This window comes from Rutilus rutilus, assembly GCF_951802725.1.
Source record: "Rutilus rutilus genome assembly, chromosome: 2".
NCBI classification, from domain to species: Eukaryota; Metazoa; Chordata; class Actinopteri; order Cypriniformes; family Leuciscidae; genus Rutilus; species Rutilus rutilus.
The window spans coordinates 50,056,660-50,076,530 of record NC_140210.1 but is presented as its reverse complement, the minus strand read 5'-3'; the positions used below and the strand labels follow the sequence as shown (position 1 = coordinate 50,076,530).

The 19,871-nt window shown below is 35.5% G+C and overlaps 2 protein-coding genes across 5 annotated transcripts; one reads left to right on the top strand and one right to left on the bottom strand.

Moving 5' to 3' along the window:
• The first annotated feature begins 1,069 nt into the window (after positions 1–1,069).
• On the top strand, positions 1,070–5,207 carry LOC311283638 (GTPase IMAP family member 8). The gene is made up of 3 exons (XM_084398176.1): positions 1,070–1,476; positions 2,873–3,718; positions 4,151–5,207. Exons 1-3 carry the CDS (start codon positions 1,458–1,460, stop codon positions 4,840–4,842), a joined length of 1,557 nt encoding a protein of 518 aa, XP_084254302.1. The 5' UTR covers positions 1,070–1,457; the 3' UTR covers positions 4,843–5,207.
• A 2,266-nt stretch (positions 5,208–7,473) lies between these two features.
• On the bottom strand, positions 7,474–19,584 carry LOC311283511 (GTPase IMAP family member 8-like). 4 transcript variants are annotated; one of them, XM_084397969.1, is made up of 6 exons: positions 18,496–19,011; positions 17,850–17,902; positions 12,349–12,424; positions 10,520–11,458; positions 9,046–9,816; positions 7,474–8,801 (listed from the first exon to the last, which is right to left on the bottom strand). In XM_084397969.1, the coding sequence occupies exons 3-6, from the start codon at positions 12,365–12,367 to the stop codon at positions 8,167–8,169; spliced, it is 2,364 nt and encodes a 787-aa protein (XP_084254095.1). In that variant the 5' UTR covers positions 12,368–12,424; positions 17,850–17,902; positions 18,496–19,011; the 3' UTR covers positions 7,474–8,166. The 4 variants fall into 4 exon arrangements, with proteins under 4 accessions (XP_084254095.1, XP_084254096.1, XP_084254094.1 ...); XM_084397970.1 differs by lacking the exons at positions 17,850–17,902; positions 18,496–19,011 and adding an exon at positions 19,458–19,584; XM_084397968.1 differs by lacking the exon at positions 17,850–17,902 and having other exon boundaries at positions 18,496–19,038.
• Between the last annotated feature and the right edge of the window lie 287 nt (positions 19,585–19,871).

Here is a 19,871-nt window from a genome sequence, read left to right as displayed (position 1 = left end):
GTGTGTGTGTGTGTGTGTGTGTGTGTGTACACGCGTGTTGTGAGCAATATAATTTAGCATTGTGGATGTTTTTTGCATTGGTGGAAGTGTGCCACTTAATTTGTGCCATTTCTGTCGATGTGTTCTGCGTTGTTTCTGATTTTGATGATGAATTGTGTCTATTTTGATTGCGGGGTCTGACAACGAGTGTCACAATTTTTGTCACGCTAACATAAAAACAGATATCATTCCAATTTGTAGATCTAGAAAGTGTTGAGAGCCGTAGAAGGTTTCATACCATTTGGACAAAGGGAACATTTTTTTTTATTTGAGTAAAAGTCATTTGGGGTCCCAAAAGACCCCATAAACCATCAGAGGGTTAATATATTTTGAATATTATTGTGGGTTTCATTATATAATAGAAGGATCTTAGTAAACATCTTTGAATTGTTTGAAAACTTAAATGCTTTTTAAATATGTGGGTTTTTTTTTTTTTTTTTTTTTTTGGTTGCGGGACAGCAGTTTGCACCAATTTTTTTTGGCCTATATATATGTATATCCATATATATATATATCCATCTTAACTCATGTTTATAATGTTATTTGGATTTTAATGTTATTATTTTTGTAATTTTACTCTTTGAGTAATATGCTATCTTTTATCTAAACATGGGCACATGGTGATCAGATTGTACATTTACCTGAGACAGAACATGTAAGACCATTTCATCCACATTTGAATCCACTATGAATCAATGTTATAAATGCTTGAACAATTTTTAGTTATTATTTTTATTCATTAATTTATCATAGTTTTTCATTTTCTTCAGTGTCTCTTCAGTGATGATTCTCACTCTCCGTTCATTGGTTTGTTCAGTTGGAGCTCAACAGGTGCACCGCAGCTTTAAAACCACACAATGAATGTCCTGCCGTTAAACCTGTTCAACAAACACAACAAAAACAACTGAAGTGTCATTCAGGTCTATAAATAACACTTCAGGTGTATTTGAACAGGTTTAACGTGTGCTGAAGGGTGGAGCACAGAAACAAACTGAACTGATATATATTCAGCAGTTTTGTGTTGCAGCTCAATATGGATTGTGAAGCGAATGATAGAGATCAGGGATGTGAACAGAGTTATGAGATGAACGCCAGAGTCAACATGTGAAATTTTCATGTTTCTTGTTGTCCAGTGCTCACTAAAATTGTACACAAAAATATCAGTTTAGCTATGATGTATTTAAATTGAATCCCATCAAGGCAAATTAAACTGGCATGAAATGTGTTTTCATTTATGAAAGCATGTGCCAGAAAGCCTTTTAACCACACACTAGTGTTAGGCAATAACTGTCATTAGTTCATGACAATAGAGGGAGTTTCACAGTCACAAGAGTTGAGCTCAAATACCTTCATTCTGTCTCTGGATTCACACTGAGATTGAACAGCTGAGAAACTACAGGAATAAACCAAACAGAGAAATGAATCCAGCGCGTACAGGTACGTTTCAATTACTGTACTTTAACCAACTCTAACCAACTACTATAATCATTTTGTTATTAGAGGCAAAGGCAAAGCATACACGACAAAACCTGTTTAACTAGACTGTAGTTGATCTCAATGACTCTCAGTGTTAAGGTGTGTGATATAGCCTAGATTTTGTATATGTATCTTCACATAAACAATGAAACAATATCTATAATTATATATCAAACATGTTGTATCAAAGATGTGTGTATATTTGCACTAATAGGCAGTAAATACAATAGTAAACCATAGTTCACATACAACAATCTGTGTGCTGTCAGGTTATCAAGTATATGATCATTTAGCTAATATGATACAATACGATACAGATACAATCAATATGTTTGTAGATGTGTCAATTTAGGCGGAAGTAATCTCTTCCTCAGTTTTAAAGTTAACATGAGCCAGTTTAATTAGTATACCATTTATCATTTTTTGTCTGGTATTATTGTGAATGATTTATTTATACATTGTTCCAATTACAATATATATATTTTTAAAATCAAAAATAGGGTTTAGTCTTTTAAAAAGGTCTTGTCTTGTCGTCTGACAACACTGTTCATCGGCCATAATCTACAGTCAATTTAATAATATACAATAAAAGTAAATTTTCCTGTGTTAATCTCGTACTTTAGTTACTAATATAGTAATGTTTGTGGATCATGTGCTTGGTCTTTAAGACACTGTCTCTTTAAGAAAAGGCAGCACTTCCTGTGGAAGTAAAGTTTTTCTCCCAAAAAATCTCACTCGTACGTTTTAGTACGATCTGTTTAAACCCCAGGGATGGATAACAGTGTGAAATGTGATCAGTTGACTTAACTTAAAAAAGTAAGGAAACCCGTTGCCTTAAGATTAGGTAAATAAACTTTATGCATAATTGAGAGTTAAGTTATGTGGTCACGTAACTTAATATGTTCAATTACGCAAATTTACATAACTTAATTTTTTCAATTAAGGATGAAGTTTCTTTCCTGAATAATTTTAAGGCAACGGGTTTCCTCACTTTTTTTAAGTTAAGTCAACTGATCACTTTTTACAGTGTAGGTTTAGGGGCAGGGTTAGGGTTTGATCTATTTTGGAATTAAAATAAATATATAAATTGTTAAGAAACATTAAAATTAGTTTAGATACATTTTACACAGTTTTCCACTAATTTATGGAACTTACTGTCCCCAATTCCTCTTATTATTCAACAGTCACATGCTATATTTTATTACGTAACACGATGATCCACGATGATCATGATCCAAACATTGACATGTATCTAATACACTACCTTATGATACCGTAACCATTTACTGAAGATCATATTGCAACTACCAGGCTTTAGTCCACAACTTTCCTCTAATGATTATTTCTGTATTCCCAGAGTCTGATGAAGCACTTGCTGTACAGAATCTGAGGATTGTGCTGATCGGAAAAAGTGAAGCTGGAAAGGGTTCAATAGGCAACGTAATACTGGGACGAGATGCGTTTAAAGAGGGCAGAACCAGAGAGAGTGAGATACAGAGAGGAACAGTAGAAGACAGAAACATCTCCATCATCGACACTCCAGGATTCTTCAACACTCAACTGACTGATGAAGAGATGAAGAAGCAGATGATGAAGAGTCTGGATCTCTCTGATCCCGGTCCTCACGTCTTCCTGCTCGTCATCAGAATCGACAGATTCACAGAAAACGTGGACAAGATCGTGAGAAAGATTCACGAGCACTTCGGAAAAGAAGCTTTCAGGTTCACCATGGTGTTGTTCACGGGAAAAGAGGCGATGTCCAAACGGGAATGGATCGAGTTCAGGCTGCACAGAAAAACGAGAGAACTCCTGAGCTTCTGTGAAGAGAAATGCGACGTGATCATTTACAAAAACAAGAGAGATAAGAAGCAGATCGCCAGTCTGCTGGAGAACATTGATGAAGTGGTGAGGAAGAACAGACGAGAACATTACGTTAAAGTGAACAGTGAAGACGAGACGAGGACGGAACAAGACAGGACAGAGAAGATCCGTCAAGAGGAGCAAATAACAAGCCAAGAGAAAGAGGAGAGCAGAGCAGAGCATCAGATCAGAGAAGAAGAGATAGAAAACAGTGTTCAGGAAGAACAAAGAGCAACAAATGAGAGAGAAAAAGGATGTTTGGATGGAAATCAAAGCGACAGAAAACATGAAACATGTTCGATCGGCGAGGAGAAGAAAGAAACACCAGAAAATCATTCAATAGGTAAATATTTAGCTGTTAAATTGTACACAATTGTATATTCTGATGTGAAAATATAATATGTTCCCTTTTGTATTAGATTTAAATTATTGTTATATATTTAAATAATTAAGTTATTTAATATTTACAACACAATAAAATTGTAATATGAAAATGTACACCTCTTTTTATTAAGTTTTAAGTTAGTAATCTAATATGCATATTACTCTATGCATCATAAAATTATTTATTTAATATTCACTGATGATTATATGACATTGTATTGGATATAAATTTACAGATGATTTCATAAATCATGATATTACAGAAACATTGACAGAACATTTGCATTTATTCAGCGTTTGCAATATTTTAAGACATTTTTCACAGTGTTTTGAGCCTCAAAACTATCATAGACAGTTATTGAACTAATATGCATATTGTTTTTCTTCACAGCGTCTGATCTGAGGATTGTTCTTCTGGGTAAATGTGGATCAGGAAAGAGTTCGACAGCAAACACCATCCTGGGCAGAGATGCCTTCAAAACCAATAAGAGTTTCCCATCAAGCCCTGAAACCTGTGTGAAACAAGAAGCCGGTGTGTGTGGAAGAAACATCTCAGTGATCGACACTCCAGGACTGTTGGATCCGTCGATGACGAGGGACCAGCTGAAGGCTGAGATTGAGACGTGTGTGGAGATGTTTTCTCCTGGTCCTCATGTGTTTCTGCTGGTCATCAGACTGGACGACAGATTCACAGATGAAGAGAAAAACACAGTCAAATGGATTCAGGAAAATATTGGAGAAGAAGCTGTTCGTCACACCATCGTTCTGTTCACTCACGCTGATCATCTGAAGGGTCGATCATTAGATGAGTATATCAGAAACTCTCCAGATCTACAGGCATTTACTGAGAGTTTTGGTGGCAGATTTCACTCATTCAACAATGAAGACATGAAGAACCGCTCTCAGGTCACTGAACTGCTGGAGAAGATTGAGAGGATGGTGGAGAGAAATGCAGGGAAGCTCTACATCACAGAGAAAGAGGAGAAACTCAATGAAAACCCATCCAGTTGGTTGAAAGGAGTGTTTATTTTCTTCATAGCGCTCGCGGCTGCAGCGGTCGCTCAGACTGGCTTTGAGGGATGATGAACATCTGGAACAACAGCACAGCAATATGAACAAAACTGGAAAATCCCATTTTGATTGTCTTCAATATTACAGATTCTAAAAAAGACAAAAAAATAATAAAAAAAAACCAGTGAAAGACTATATAAATTGTACTGTTCATACTTTTTCATTAGGCTGGACCTAAAGATTGTATTACCCATTAAACATCAGAGTTTTTAAATATATGATCTCTGACTAAAATGTATGCCAAATATAGGTTTAATATGTTCCAAATATAGAAAATATAAATATTTGTGTTTGAGCTTTTCTTTGTTTTTTAAAGAAAAAGGTGTTTTAATTAAAACAGTATTTTGCCATTTTCAGTGGTTAATATTAGTTATTAGTAAAAAAAAAAAAAAGAGCTTTCTGCCTTTCAATAATTTTGTGTTCACTGAGAATTAAGCCTACATTCATGTAGTTCATTTCTTTACTTTTATTTTTAATAAATGTTGATAAGGCAAACTATGAGCTATTTGTTGGTTTATCTCCCTCTAAACTGTAGGCTAATCGGTGTGGCTCAGCGACGGAAGTTTTATGTTTTATTTAATGTTTTAATTGGCTCAACAAATGGTCAGAGTTCGGGGCGTGGCTACCAGTTCCTGTAATTCTAACATTAGCTGGATTTCCATCCAAACATGAAGCGAATCTTGTCAAAGTTTGACTAACAAAAACATAAAATGCGAGTTGGTGCGTTTCCATCAAGTTGTTGGAGCGGATGACGGTGGTATTGGTAACCTAGCAACCAACAGTAAATAAAACACCGTCAGCGGATTCAGCCAATTAGTCACGTGGGTTTAGTGTTCGCTTGTCAGAACTTATTCTGCAAATGTGTATCCATCTCCCATTATTCGCATTATCTATTTTTCACACATTTCAAAAACCACCTCAAGCAAGCGTAAAAACTGGTTTTGTGAATATTTAATAACTTTTTTTTTTTTTTTTTTTTTTTTTGGCGTTTCCATCACTGGTTTCTGATGCGAAACTTCAAAATGTGCATAAAAACAGGGTGACGGAAACAGAGATAACTGTATCTCTATTTTTAGTATCAAGGTCTGGGAGTGGTAATATTGCGTGTAGCTGGCGAAACGTGGTTCTTCGTCATGGTTTTGTTTTGAGTCCATTGAATCTTTACCTTGAATGAATGTGTTTTGGGTGGAGTGTTTTGTTGGTCTCTGACTCTGACAGATCTGGTTCTCATGACACACCTTTTTATTTTACATCACACATTCTTAATAACATCTCATGGAAACAGTTATGACTTGCATTTCTGTAGGTAGGCCTACTCAAATTTCAAGCTGGAATGTATTTGTGTTTGTGCAATCATTCTTGACTCATTACTCATCATGACACTTTCTGCTCCTCCCAAACTACCACCTCACCAAAGAGATGCCAAACGTGATAATTAATTAAAGTGTTTGCAGGCCTGTTTTAAACTGCAAATGTAAAATGTGAATGAAACCTATTGTATCAGGTGTTTTGACAAAAATAAAATAAAAAAAATAAAATCCTTCAGCATTTGGACCTGTGCTTCCTAGCTCAAGCTTCCCCATATGCTTCATCTGTCCTCCATTTGTTAGGTCAAAGAAACAAAGCAAGGAATATAGATGTAAATTCAATCCTTGACAAGACATCTATAGGACATAATGTTAAAAAAAACAAAAAACAAAGACAAGATTACTTGAAATAAAAATTGGTATACTCATTAGAGTGTGTAACTACTAAATCAAGACATTAAAAATAAAACTCGAACCTTAGTACTGCTGGCACCCCATCCAATGTACAGGTATGATCCTCATGTAAATCCCTCTTTTAATAATATACATGATGTCATAATAATCATATCACATTGTAGCACCCACATCCAGATGACAGACACTCCTAATGTGGTTAACAGTGTCACCATATGAAACCTTATTGTAAAGGTTAACCAATTATTTAGTAACAGTATATTATATCAGTAGTTTATTATTTTCCTTGTATGGTCCACTCCAACAATGTGGGCTAAGGTCTTTTACTCGCTTTTCTGGGGAGTTCACTTAATTTATTGGAAATTTGTCTTTAGCTCATGTGCTTAATCTAACTCCAATTTCCAATGATTATTCTAATTTCTAATTTAGCAGCAGATCATAAGATTAGTCGTGTTTAAATTTAGATATTTGATTATTCTGGGTATCCCATACTTTAAATTATTCTTTCATTAGGGACCCGATGTCAAATAGAGTCTCATGTCGGCTGAGTCGTGATCTTACGGACACTGAAAAACACTGGGTTAAAAACAACGCAAGGGCTGGATAAATATAGAATATTAAAAAGTTCAATGCTGGCAAATGTTTTAAACTATGGCGGCTCCCAGAATGCATTGCAGCATGAAGCGTGTCACCATTGTTGAGATTCATTGGCTGATTCTTGATGTCTGTGTGTTCAAATGAAGCAGCATTTAAAAAAATACAAAAGTGAATTTTTTCTGTTTTTCATAATAACACAACACTTTAATATCAAGATGTGTTGACAGGGCTACTTTCATCAATAAGGTGATATTCATAAAACATTGCCTATAAAATCAGTGATTAAACCTTGAATGAGATCAGTGAATAACACTGAGAGGAAAGTGTGCAGCACATATTTAATTACAAAATAAACACAACAAAATTGAGAAACAACAAGCATTTTAATTAAGCACAAGAAAAGCATCTGATCATAGCAATGTGGATATGTTTGCACAAGCTCTGCAATTCAGCACTCCAGTAAAGTCACGTCACATTTACTTATACAGCGCTTTATACAATAGATTGCTTAAAATCAGGCAGCTTTATGGAGTTGTTTAATCCTCCTCTACTGAGATCTTCACAGATTTAATGTCTTCATTTCTCTTTAGTTGATTTCATCTAAGGCTGTGTCTGAAGTCAGTTGTAGTTCTTGTTTCTCTTTCCTTCAGTGATTCTGCTTGTTCACAGCAGGTGTTTGACTGATTGAAATGCTGTTTCAGGAACATCATACTAACCTTTAAATGACGTTCTATTAACATTAAGGAAACTGTACATTTTTATGTTCTTGGAATGTTGAGTTGTCTTGGAATGTCTCATCAAGAGGTTCATAAGTTCCTCAGTTTCTCTATGCAGTTCATCTAAGTCACTTTTGGTGTCTTCTTGACTATTGTCTTGTCTCAACTCGTCTTGTTTCTCCTTTCTCTTCTCATTGGTGTAATGTTCTCCTACTGGACGTTTGAACGTTTCCATAACCAAAACAAAAATGTTTGGAAAACGTTTTTTGAACAAAAATTGGTTAGCTAGGTATCAATGGGTTTTATTGTATCTTACAACCACCTGTATCATCTTGTCTTTTAAAGATGTTTTGTCTGGTGTAATGCTTCCCTCCATTTCTCTGCACCATTTCATCAATCTTCTGCAGCAGTTCAGTGACCTGACCTTGGTTGTTTCTGTCCTTGTTGTTCAATGTGTGATATCTGCCACCACAGCTGTCAATCACTGATTTAAGATCCTTGTTTTTTTGTACATATTCATTCAGAGGTTGATCTATGAGTGCATTCAGCCAATCAGCATGAGTGACAAGAATAACGGTGTGATTTAAAGCATCTTTTTCAAGGTTCTCCTGAAACCATTTAGCCGGGTTCTTCTCCTCCCTTGATAACCCTTCCATCCCGATCACCAGCAGAAACACGTGAGGACCAGGAGCAGACATTTCTAAGCTTTTCTCAACATCAGACTTATTATGATTATGAGTGTGCCTGAAAAAGAATGGATCTAACAGTCCTGGAGTGTCAGTGATTGAGACCATTCTTCCAGACACCAATGATGCTTGTTTCTCACAGCTCCTAGTGGATGTCCTTAAACTTGCTCTGAACACATCTCTTCCCAGGATGGTGTTCCCAGTTGAACTCTTTCCTGCTGCAAGAAAACCCAGCAGCACAATCCTCAGATCTGTTCAAGTAAGAAGGATATATTAGGGTTATTAAGAATTAAAAAATGCTGGGTCCTCGGCCAGTAGAAATGTAATTGTGAAACCTAAAATGTTGCTGAAGTAAAATAAAACGTCTCATTTACTTCAGTTTAAATGAGGTTCCCATGTGATTTTCTAATGCATGTCTTCAGCTTATACACGTAACACATGCAGAACCACAAGAAAATATGTTTGGAATCCAAACACAAATGTTTTGATATTTACCTTGTCTTGACAGATTGCTGTGTGCAGTTGCTCTCTCTAGTGACAGTCTCAGAGCCATCTCACTTAACTCGAGTCTCATCATGAGGTTCATAAGGTCCTCAGTTTCTTTACGCAGTTTATCTAAGTCACTTTCTGTGTCCTCTTGACTATTGTCTTGTCTCAACTCCTCTTGTTTCTTCTTTCTCTTCTCATTGGTGTAATGTTCTCCTCTGTTGTCCTTCACCAGTTGCTCAATCTTCTCCAGCAGTTCAGTGACCTGATTTTGATTGCTTCTGTCTTTATTGTTGAATGTGTGAAATCTGCCTCCACAGCTGTCAATCACTAACTGTAGATCAGGGCTTTTCCTGATGTACTGATCCAGTGATTCACCCATTAGCAAATCCACATGAGTGAACAGAACAAAAGTGTGACGGACAGCTTCTTCTCCAAAGTTCTCCTGAATCCATCTCATTGTGTTTCTCTCTTCATCTGTGTATCTGCCATTCGGTCTGATGACCAGCAGAAACACATGAGGACCAGGAGCAGACATTTCTAAACATTCCTCAATATCACGCTTGAGTCCATGCTGAAAGTGCTTGTACCACGGCGCATCTAACAGTCCTGGAGTGTCAGTGATTGAGATGGATCTTCCAGACACCAATGCTTCTCGTTTCTCACAGGTTACAGTACCAGAATGAGCCTCCGATCTATACACATCTCTGTCCAGGATGGTGTTTGCTGTTGCAGTCTTTCCCACATCAGATTTACCCAGAATCACAATCCTTAGATCTGCTAAATTAGATAAATATATGCTTTGTTTACACACAAAGTTCAACAGCATTCAACAAAATTCAATCATATTTGATAAGGCCTCAAAATTGATCAAAACTGAAAAACCTGCTGTACATAATCTACTCCTGTCGTCTGATTGATAGTTTATATTTTTTATCAAGGAAAATATCATTTAGTGTACAAATGTTCAGCTTCAGGCTGTGCTTCACATGTCTTTTTGCTGTGAAATCTTTATGGATTCTTATAAAGTAAGCATAAGAATAACTTTAGTATTAGTAATAATTCAGGATGAACAATTACTGGACTGAAGCAACTTAAGTTTACTTAATTATCCATACAAGATTTTAAAAAAGCATGGTCAAATGTGAGTATCAAATATGATACATCAGGTTTTGATGAACATTTATTTACAAGTTGCAAGTTTGTGTCACGTATATAGATAAAAAAGTTTTACGCCATTTCAAGGCTTCGGTCACTTTCAAATGCAAAGGAGCCAAATGAAGGGGCTTGATTGGTTAAAGTGCAACTTCACACTTGGAAAGCACTTCAACAGCTCACTGATCATTAAGTCTTTAGATATTTAATCTACAAATGAAGGCTTTAGTTTGCTGTCATTTATTTACTGAGTAAACATGACATGTTATGTATTTAAAAAAAAAAAAAAAAATGTTGGGAATAAAACCACAAATGGTTCAATATTTACCTAGTCTTGAATGTCCAGGTGTCATTTCTTTTTCCAGTGCCCATCTCTGTCTTTCTTTCTCTTTGCGACTTTCCATCTGTTTCCTGAGATCTTCCTTCACTCTCAGATATTGTGCTCTCTCCTTCACATCCTCTTTTTTCCTCTCATTATGGTCTTTTATTCTCTCTACTTTGCTTTTAGTTTTTATTTCCTCCTCTTGATTTACCCCTTCTATTTGCTTTTTTGCATCTCTCTCCTCTTGTCTTGTCCACGCCTGTTCTTGTTTCTTTCTCTCTTCTTCCTGTGTATGACTCTTTTCTTCAGACTTCACTCTCTCCTTCTGCTCTCTGAGTTTTCTCAGGTCCTTCAGGTAGATCTCATTGCTGTAGTTTTGTCCTCCGTTGTTCTCCACCATTACATCAATATTCTTCAGGAGCTTTGTGATCTGGCTGGGATCACTCTCATTTTTGCTGTTCATCACATGAAATCTTTCCTCAAAATAGTTCAGCAACTCTTTGAAATTTTCACTCTCAGTGATTTGCTTAAATTTTCCTCTGGATATTTTTTCTCGTCCAATAAACAGCACCATAGTGAACTTCAAAGCCTGAGCTCCAAAGTTCTCCTGAATTTGCTCCACAATGTTCCTCTGGTCCTCTTTAAAGTTCTCCAGGTTGATGACGAGCAGGAAGACGTGAGGACCAGGATCAGAGAGATACAGACTCTTCATCATCTGCTTCTTCATCTCTTCATCAGTCAGTTGAGTGTTGAAGAATCCTGGAGTGTCGATGATGGAGATGTTTCTGTCTTCTACTCTTCCTCTCTGTATCTCACTCTCTCTGGTTCTGCTCTCTTTAAATGCCTCTTGACCCAGTATTGCATTTCCTATTGAGCTCTTTCCAACTCCAGAGACTCCCAGTAACACAATCCTCAGATCATGTGAATCAGGTGCTTCATCAGGGTCTGTGAAACAGGCATTAGAACTTAATTAGCTGATGCTTTTCTTGTGACTGATTTTTTTTCAGGATTTTTCATGCTTCATTAAAACAAAAATTAAGTTAATTCCAAACACTGAATTATTGCATCCGTTGCTCCCATAAAAGCAGTCCGCCTTTTTTGCATTAGTTCCTCTCACCAGACTTACATAGTCTCAAAACAGTCTTTTATGGGCAGCGAAAGAAGCCATTTGATTTATTAGAAGTCAGTGTGCCATCAGCATAATTGAAACTGATATTTCAAGGTAAAACACAAATATAGCTTTAAATGCCATTAAGGAATGTTACGATCAGTTTCAGGTCTAGGGGCAGGAAAGGAAAGGAAGGTAACAAAAGTTTCGGCGAGAGAGTGAGAGAACTCCCATCTCCAGGTCCCAGGACAAGCACAAATTACAAGGACACCAGTTTATAAAGTAAAAAAATTTCACACAAGTTTCATTTTAACATAATCAATGGGATATAAAGATAGGACTTCAGGAGGGGAAACGGCCAAAATAACAAACAAAATAAATTTTTACTAAAGTTTTTTTTAGAAATAACTTAACTAGCTTCAAAAGTAAATTCGATCACCAATATTAAACAGCATATAAACCAAAAGTGCCAAATGTTACTGAATGAAATGTCGACCCAGGATGAGCTATATAGGAGCATTAGGGGTGTTGATGGACTCGATCTACTCCATGTTTCAATCATCGTTCTGAATTTGATCCAGATCTTTTGCTCAGCTTTTTGCTCAAAATGTTGCTTTTTTATGAAACTTCTGCACATTTAAGTGTTGATTAAAAAAATGCATGAAGCTAGAATAAAAGGAGGCTCCAGGAACCTGTTTGGCAACCTACATTTTACACATTTACTGACCGTGTTGTGCTGAGGCCATTTTTGTTGTCACTTAATCACTCCTCTTCTTATCTCAGTGCCAGTGATCGCAGTATTTCTGTATAAAAATAACACAAAGACTGAACTTGTAGGTAAACATTTAGATAGGTTGTAGGTAAACATTCTCTACAACAATTAATTTAATAAAATGACAAAAGTACTTAATAATAAAATAAAATAAACTTTATTTCTGTCAGACGTCTACAGGAGTTCTTATTGAGAATTAACAGAGGTTTAGATGTTGATGTTTTATTGAAATTGTATTCTTCAGTTATGATTTTTTTCTGCATTGATGACAGTCAAGTGACTACATTAAAGTGGTTTAAACTAGTGGTGGGCGATACTGCAAATTTCGGTACCAATCCGATACCAAGTAAATACAGGGCCAGTATCGCCGATATCAATACCGATACCAATACTTTTTAATTTTAAAAGCATGCACTTGAACTTGAATGCACTTTCCTGTGCTAGAGCAGTGTGTCATGATTTATGAGGTGAATGTATCATTAATATGCTAAATCTGAAAACGTTTTCATGACTACTAAATATTTTGTGATTTGTGCTCTCAACTCGCCTGTAATTAGTCAGTGACTTTTACAAAATTACCCTAATTATAGTACTAGCCTACTACTAGCCTACTAGTACTAGCCTGCTGTTCAAAAGTTTGGGGTCTGTAAGATTTTTAATTCTCTTCTGCATTTATTTGATCAAAAATACAGTAAAAACTGTAATATTACAATTTAACATAGGTTTTCTATGTCATAGTAAACTGTAATTTATTCATGTGATCAAAGCTGAATTTTTCGGCATCATTACTCCAGTCATGATGATAATTCATTTTAATATGCTGATTTGCTGCTCAGGAAACATTTCTTATTATTATCAATGTCGAAAACAGTTTCATATTTTTGTGGAAACCATGATACATTTTATGCAGAATTATTTGATGAACAAAGTTGAGAGAACAGTAGTAGATTTTTTTTTTAACAGTGTAAAACCCTTGACTGTCACTTTTGATCAATGCATCGATCCTTGTTGAATAAAAATATAAATTTCATTAAAGACATCTTACTGACGTCAACATTTTGAACCGTTATGTACACTTTTGCTTTGTTTATTGCGAGATAACTCCCGATTGTTTCTCTGTCATCTAAGCAAGGCTTTGTTTCCCAAACGCACTGGGCCTGTGAGCTCAGAGAAGCACCAGCATCGAACGCTCTCTGTGATTGATTGGTTTCGTCTTGTATCCAGATGACTAGGAGAAAAAATTATCTGCTAACATTCGCTTATTTTTCCACTTAGAAGCTTATTTTACGCACTGAATTGCATGCTAAATTAATAAAAAATGACTGGTAAAAAAAAAACACATTTGGATCGATATTTTTATGTGAGGATCGATCCTTTTCGATACCACGTCAGTATCGATAGTATCGACACTTCAGGATCGATCCGCCCACCCCTAGTTTAAACAACTGCTCTTTCTGTTTAGCTGACTTATGGAATTGAAGCATTATTGAAACTCAACTGATGTGATAACTATCACTTGTAACACTGAAGTGATCTGTGTGAGATTGTCCAAAACTTATTATAAGATAAAAAGTTGAGACATATAGACAAATCGTCATGCAAACCTCATAACTGGTTAAAATAAAATAAAATAAAAAATCATCAAATACAAATAGTAAAAGAATCCAGGTGCATGATTTATTCATACCGCAATGCATGCTGGGAGCTATGAATGAGTTTTGTATGCTGATGAAACATTTCCCCATTGTTGAGTTTCATATGCTGATTGTTGATGTCTGTGAGTGTCAAACTAATCCTGTTGTTATTAACTTCAGGCTTAAGTCATGTTTTCATTTTTCAACAAATCTGATTTTGGTAATCTGGTCACTGAACACACTAATAATATAGCCAGATAAAATCTACTAAATTGATTAAGGGTCAAACCTTATAGAACAAAATTACATGGGAATACACTGCAAAATATAATTCAATATATTACATAATACTGTACATTTCCATATATGGGAAACTAGTGCTTATATTTTTCAATATACTGCAATATACATGTATGCATTGACCATGTATGGCTATATATGAATACATATAAAATATTTATAAATGAAGACAAAAATACCATTACATGTAATATTCACAAAGTGGTTTGTGTAATAAAATACCTTATTGTGTACATATATTGCACATAGATGTGCCCATATAAATGTGAAAGTATGTTCATATATATACACAATAGTTCCCAGCGTGCTTTGCTTCTGACTGTTAAAGGAGAGCAAATGTTAAAATTAAGTGTTATTTAATTTGTTTTGCTCAATATTAACATAGTGGGGAGATCTGTTAGTGTTTAAAGTTCTACTATTTTGGAATTTAAAAGGTTTTCTGATATTTTTTCTGAGTTTTTGGGGTGACCATTGTGCTGAAGAGTAGAGCATGTGGTGAGGTTGATGATTGGCCTAAGATAAGTCAGATTACACCTGCTGAATTATAGAAGTAATAGTTGTTTACTTTTCCGCACAGTGATAAATACTTTAGTACATGCGGTTGTGCATTGGTTAATTAGCATACAAATAAGGAATATTTACAATGTAAATAATTAAAATATATACAAATAATAATACATTATATAATGTACATTATAAAATATAAATACATTATTTCTGTGTGTGTTTATGCTGCATGAGTAAATATATCTGCAATATATTACAAATTCAATATCATAACTGATTACACACACACACACACACACATATATATATATATATATATATATATATATATATATATATATATATATATTAAGTGTATTACTGAATAAATATTTAAGTACATTATTATATATTAGCAAATATATTGTCACATGTTTTTAATATATGAAAAGTTGCAATTTCTTATGTATTAATCAATATATTGTAATTTATCAACACAATTATGTAATATTTTCCAAAATATTGTAAAACCATTTAATATATTGATCATTCATATAGGAAATATATATTTATTTGTATAAGGGAAGAGCCCAACTAGAGGAAACACTGAGCAAGACAATGGTCAATTCAAATGTGTGTTCCTCTTTCCTTCATATGGGCTGCGTTCTCCGATAACGTTGTCTCTTAGTGCGCTACGAAGACTCAAAAGGTACACCTTAACTACAGGTATACCTTTCCTACGTGTGTTCTCCGAACTATACCTTAGGATGTTGCTTAAGGTAAACCTTCTTAAGTTCGACCTTAGCAGGCGCTGTCCATGGTGGAGGCGCTGAATAGGTTGATATCGATGCCTCGATGATCGATTGTGCGCTCTTTCCTTCACAGCGGTATAGGTAAAGTATTGAGAAAACAATGTTCTTTATAAAGAAGCGTTTTAGAAATAGTACAAACTGCATTTATCGGGGCTCATTGAAATATGTACATGCAGAAATAAATATGAGTATGTGTTTATAATTTAGCAAGTGTGCAATCCCAAACCCTCACGGCCATAAGTGTGTTAATGTTCTCCACAACGTATGCTGAGTAATTTTTTTTACAATGGTCTCTTCTGACATGGTAGTCAGTGGACTAAAGTGTTCTCTTATAAAGTAGTTGACATACACTAACTGGCTCCGCGGACGGCGCCGTCTTTGATTTAAAACAAGTACTCGCTGTCTCGCTGCCATAGCTATAAAGTTTGTGTAAACTCATCTTTCTTTATATAGACTCCTAAGCCTTTTCTGTCAAATGGTTTGCCAGCTGATGTGCCTTAGGATAGTAATTAAAAAAGCTAACAACCATTAGTGTATGGAAACTTTATTAATGAAAACACTTCCATACACTGGGTGTAGGCTATAACAACTTAAGTATTTTATGTGTAAAATTTTAAAGTAAAGTAAAAATGTAATTTTAATACTAAAACTGCGATGTAAAAAAGCTTTTTGCGTAGTGGTGGCCACTAGCGGTATGAACCGTCAGCAGCGATAAGGTATAGCTAAGAGCGCTCCAGACCAACCTTACGAACGTATGACTTACAGAAGGTATACTTAACTAAGAAGGTTTCAGAAAACACGTATTAACGATAAGGTACTTCTTAAGGTACAACTTAAGAACGACGTAGCGTTAAGGTAGTTTCGGAGAACGCAGCCATGGTCCTTTTGCAACTTCAGAGTCGTCACTAATGCTCACATTGGCCCTCATTTATCAAAAGTGCGTACACCAAATTTCCAGCGTACACCTGGCGTACACCCAAAACCACGGTGACTTTGAGATTTATCAATATGGACGTTGGCGTACGTCACGCTCAAATCCTACGCCAGCTCAGGAGGTGGTGTACGCATGTTTTGAGTGCGGGAATGCGCAGAAAAACAATTCCTATAACACCACAAAACGCACTGACAAACTAAAAGATATGATATATTATGGCCCACTGTAAAAAAAAAAAAAACATAGTACTTATAAACTTCAGTGTTTATTTTTGTGCAACATGGACTTCAATGTTTAATTTGTGTGACTTTACCAAAGCATTTGAATTGTAGGCATATGTATTCCTTAAGTTGCGAGCCTGTGCGCTTTACCTGACGTTTCAAGCCTGGTTTATACTTTCGCCTGGCTCCGCAGCGCGAGTCTCCGCAGACTGCGCGCGCACCTCCCCAAACGGACGAGGCGTTTACACTCGACGTGCTCGCCGTTGTACTATTCTTTGAAACGATGGTTAGGCCAGGGTTAGGCCCGGCAGGAGCGCACGGACTGGGTTTAGTAATGAAAGGCTTTGAATGACCAAAAAAAATAATTCAGACTGACAAAATAATAAAAATTACATTCTTCTTCTTTTAAATAATAATAATAATAATAATACAAATAATAATAATAATAATGACATTCTTCTTCTAAATAACAATAAGCGTCATTAATAAAAATCTAGAAATCAATTTTGTTTCTTTCCACTTCCCTGGTTTCTCTTTCTCTTTCTCAAAGAAGTTTCTCTTCTTTGCCGTCTTCCGTGTGTCCATGGCGTAAAAAGAGGGCGTGGGGGGAGCGGAGACTTAAATATATAGGGGCGTGTGTTATTCTAATGACGATCGATTTCAGCCGCGGCATTTATCAAGGGCAGGTATTGCGTACACCTGGATTTCAAAGGTACGCACAGCTTCATAAATCAGGCGGTGAGAGGAGTGTAAGCATAATCTTACGCCAACATATACGCCCGTTTCTATGCAAGAATGATAAATCAGGGCCATTGAACACTGTGTTACTGAAACACAAGGGATTTGCTGTGTATCATCCAACCGTATGCCATTTTAAGTCACAAAATGTGTGATCCTTAATATTTAAAGGACATTCGAAGAATGATATTAAAAGAATGTTTTCTGCCAACATTATGAGAACATTCATCAAATACTAATTGCATTTTGTGATGATTTCATGAAGATTGTTTTTAAAGTCTTTAATTCTAAAGCTTACATAAACGTTAAATACATTCAAGAGAAAACTTACAATGGAACAACTATGGGACAGGATACAACACTTTCCCACGTTCCAAGGGTGTTCTTTTGAAAGAGCAAACACAACATTATTCATTTGAAGTTCGTTGTCATTCTAATGTTTAAAGGATGTTTCAAGAAAGTTGTTTATTATGTTAAAGTTGTTAACATTATTATGGCGACATTTAAAGAACCTTCTACAAACAATGTATAAATAATATTTTTGTGCGAACCTTTTGAGAACATTATTAAAGACCAAATGACATTGAAGAAACACTTTATTAATGTTACGGGAAGAATGTTTGTTCATAACTTTGAAAAAAACCTTAAAGTTAGCCAAAGTTATGAGAACATTGAGTCAGTAATCAAGGAATTAAAGTTAGCCTAGAAAGGCTTTATGTTGTAAACCAAAGTACAGTTTTAAATTAAAAAAGTAATAATTGACAACAACAACAACAACAACAACAACAAACATGTACAAAACTAAGGTGTATTAAAAGGATTATAGGCCTAGGGAAAACAAGATAACATTTCATGTCAGGTAACATAGTGATGTCATGGTAATTAGCCTAGTTGAAAAACATTTGACTCAATTATTATTATGTTTCTTTCATATTTCCTTATTGTAGTTATGTGTGACTTGTATGTGAAAATATTACCTTGCTCGGTCTGTCTCTTCCTGTGTGTGATGACGCTCTCTTCAATACAGGTCACCAGGGCGTCACTCTGTTTTGTCATAAGCTAACTGATTAGAAAGATTTATACGACAGTTCTTGCTGACACTTTCAAATGACCAAATAAGGATACCGGTTGCATTTAATAATGCAGCTCTCAGTCTCGAGATTATGTAAACAATTTAAAGTGACGATGGTGTTTCAAAAAGGAACTGTGAAAACACGAAAAAGTGTTTCACCGCAACTGTGGACGAGCGCTAGACCAGAGCGCGCGCAGAGCGTGCACGTCAAGAGGACGTTGCGCTATTTCCTCCTGCCATTAATAACAGCAACAACGAAGAGCTCCGATTGAGCATTGAAACAACTAGTTAAAGCACCGGACGGCAATTTAAATGATTGATCTCCTGCTCAAGAATGAAAGATGCCCATTATGCATGTCGCAAAGCGCGAGCTGGCACAACAGTGGGAAGGCAAATGTCCTTATGCGCCCCACCCTTGTTTACCAGGCGTGTGTGTGTGTGTGTGTGTGTGTGTGTGTGTGTTTTAGAGCTCATTGTTCAATGGGAAAGAGAAACTGAAACTTACCTTGATGTTGTATCCGTATCAGTGATATAATCTTAGTTATGTTATCCAGCTGATATTGTCTAAATAAGCCTGTGATAAGTGGTGATGCTAAACATTAAAATTAAATGATGTTGGCTATACCGTGAACAAATTTCTATAAATGGCGATAGTTTAATTGAATACGTGTATAATACAACCAAGTGCAATATAAAAATATTAAGGTATTATTAATTTAGTTAAATCGTAGCCTAATTTAAAAGTGCTAAATACATTGGATGTGTTAGATAAATAGGCTACCATGACTGACATTTGCACTTCACAACACACAATGAGCCTGTCCTTTCTTTTGTTTACATGTAAATGTCTTTTAAACAAACTTTTACCTGCTGTATGTTTCATCTTGAACCAAACAGCTGAATGCATAAGTTTGCATACAACCACTCTGTCTCCTTATGACTTCATTGCAGAAGTTAAACAAATATAAAATATAAAATAGCACTTGGCATACTCTTTCTCCTAGATGTGCAGTAAACCACTGATATCAGCTGATAAATATTGCATAATCCCAGTCCAGATATATTCTGTGTTTTGTTCTAGTCTGTCCACTGGGTGGCGTTTGTCTCTGCTTTTCTATCTACAAGGTGATGTGAGATTACTGTTAATATGATCACGTGATTTCCCTGATGTAGACATGATCTTACCGAACCAAAATATATTTCCATATTAAATTCCATATTAAACATATTTATGATTAATATAAATACATTGAAAAATATATGAAGACCAATATTGCATTA

Bases quoted from the DNA above. Each gene is read 5' to 3' on its own strand.
- LOC311283511 (XM_084397967.1), bottom strand. From the start codon at position 18,574: ATGACAAAACAGAGTGACGCCCTGGTGACCTGTATTGAAGAGAGCGTC. The intron at 11,459-18,495 runs GTAATATTTTCA...CCTGTTTCACAG, and splicing joins GAAGAGACAGACCGAGCAAG to ACCCTGATGAAGCACCTGAT. The intron at 8,802-9,045 runs GTAAATATCAAA...TTACTTGAACAG, and splicing joins CAGCAATCTGTCAAGACAAG to ATCTGAGGATTGTGCTGCTG.
- LOC311283638 (XM_084398176.1), top strand. The intron at 3,719-4,150 runs GTAAATATTTAG...TTTTCTTCACAG, and splicing joins ACCAGAAAATCATTCAATAG to CGTCTGATCTGAGGATTGTT.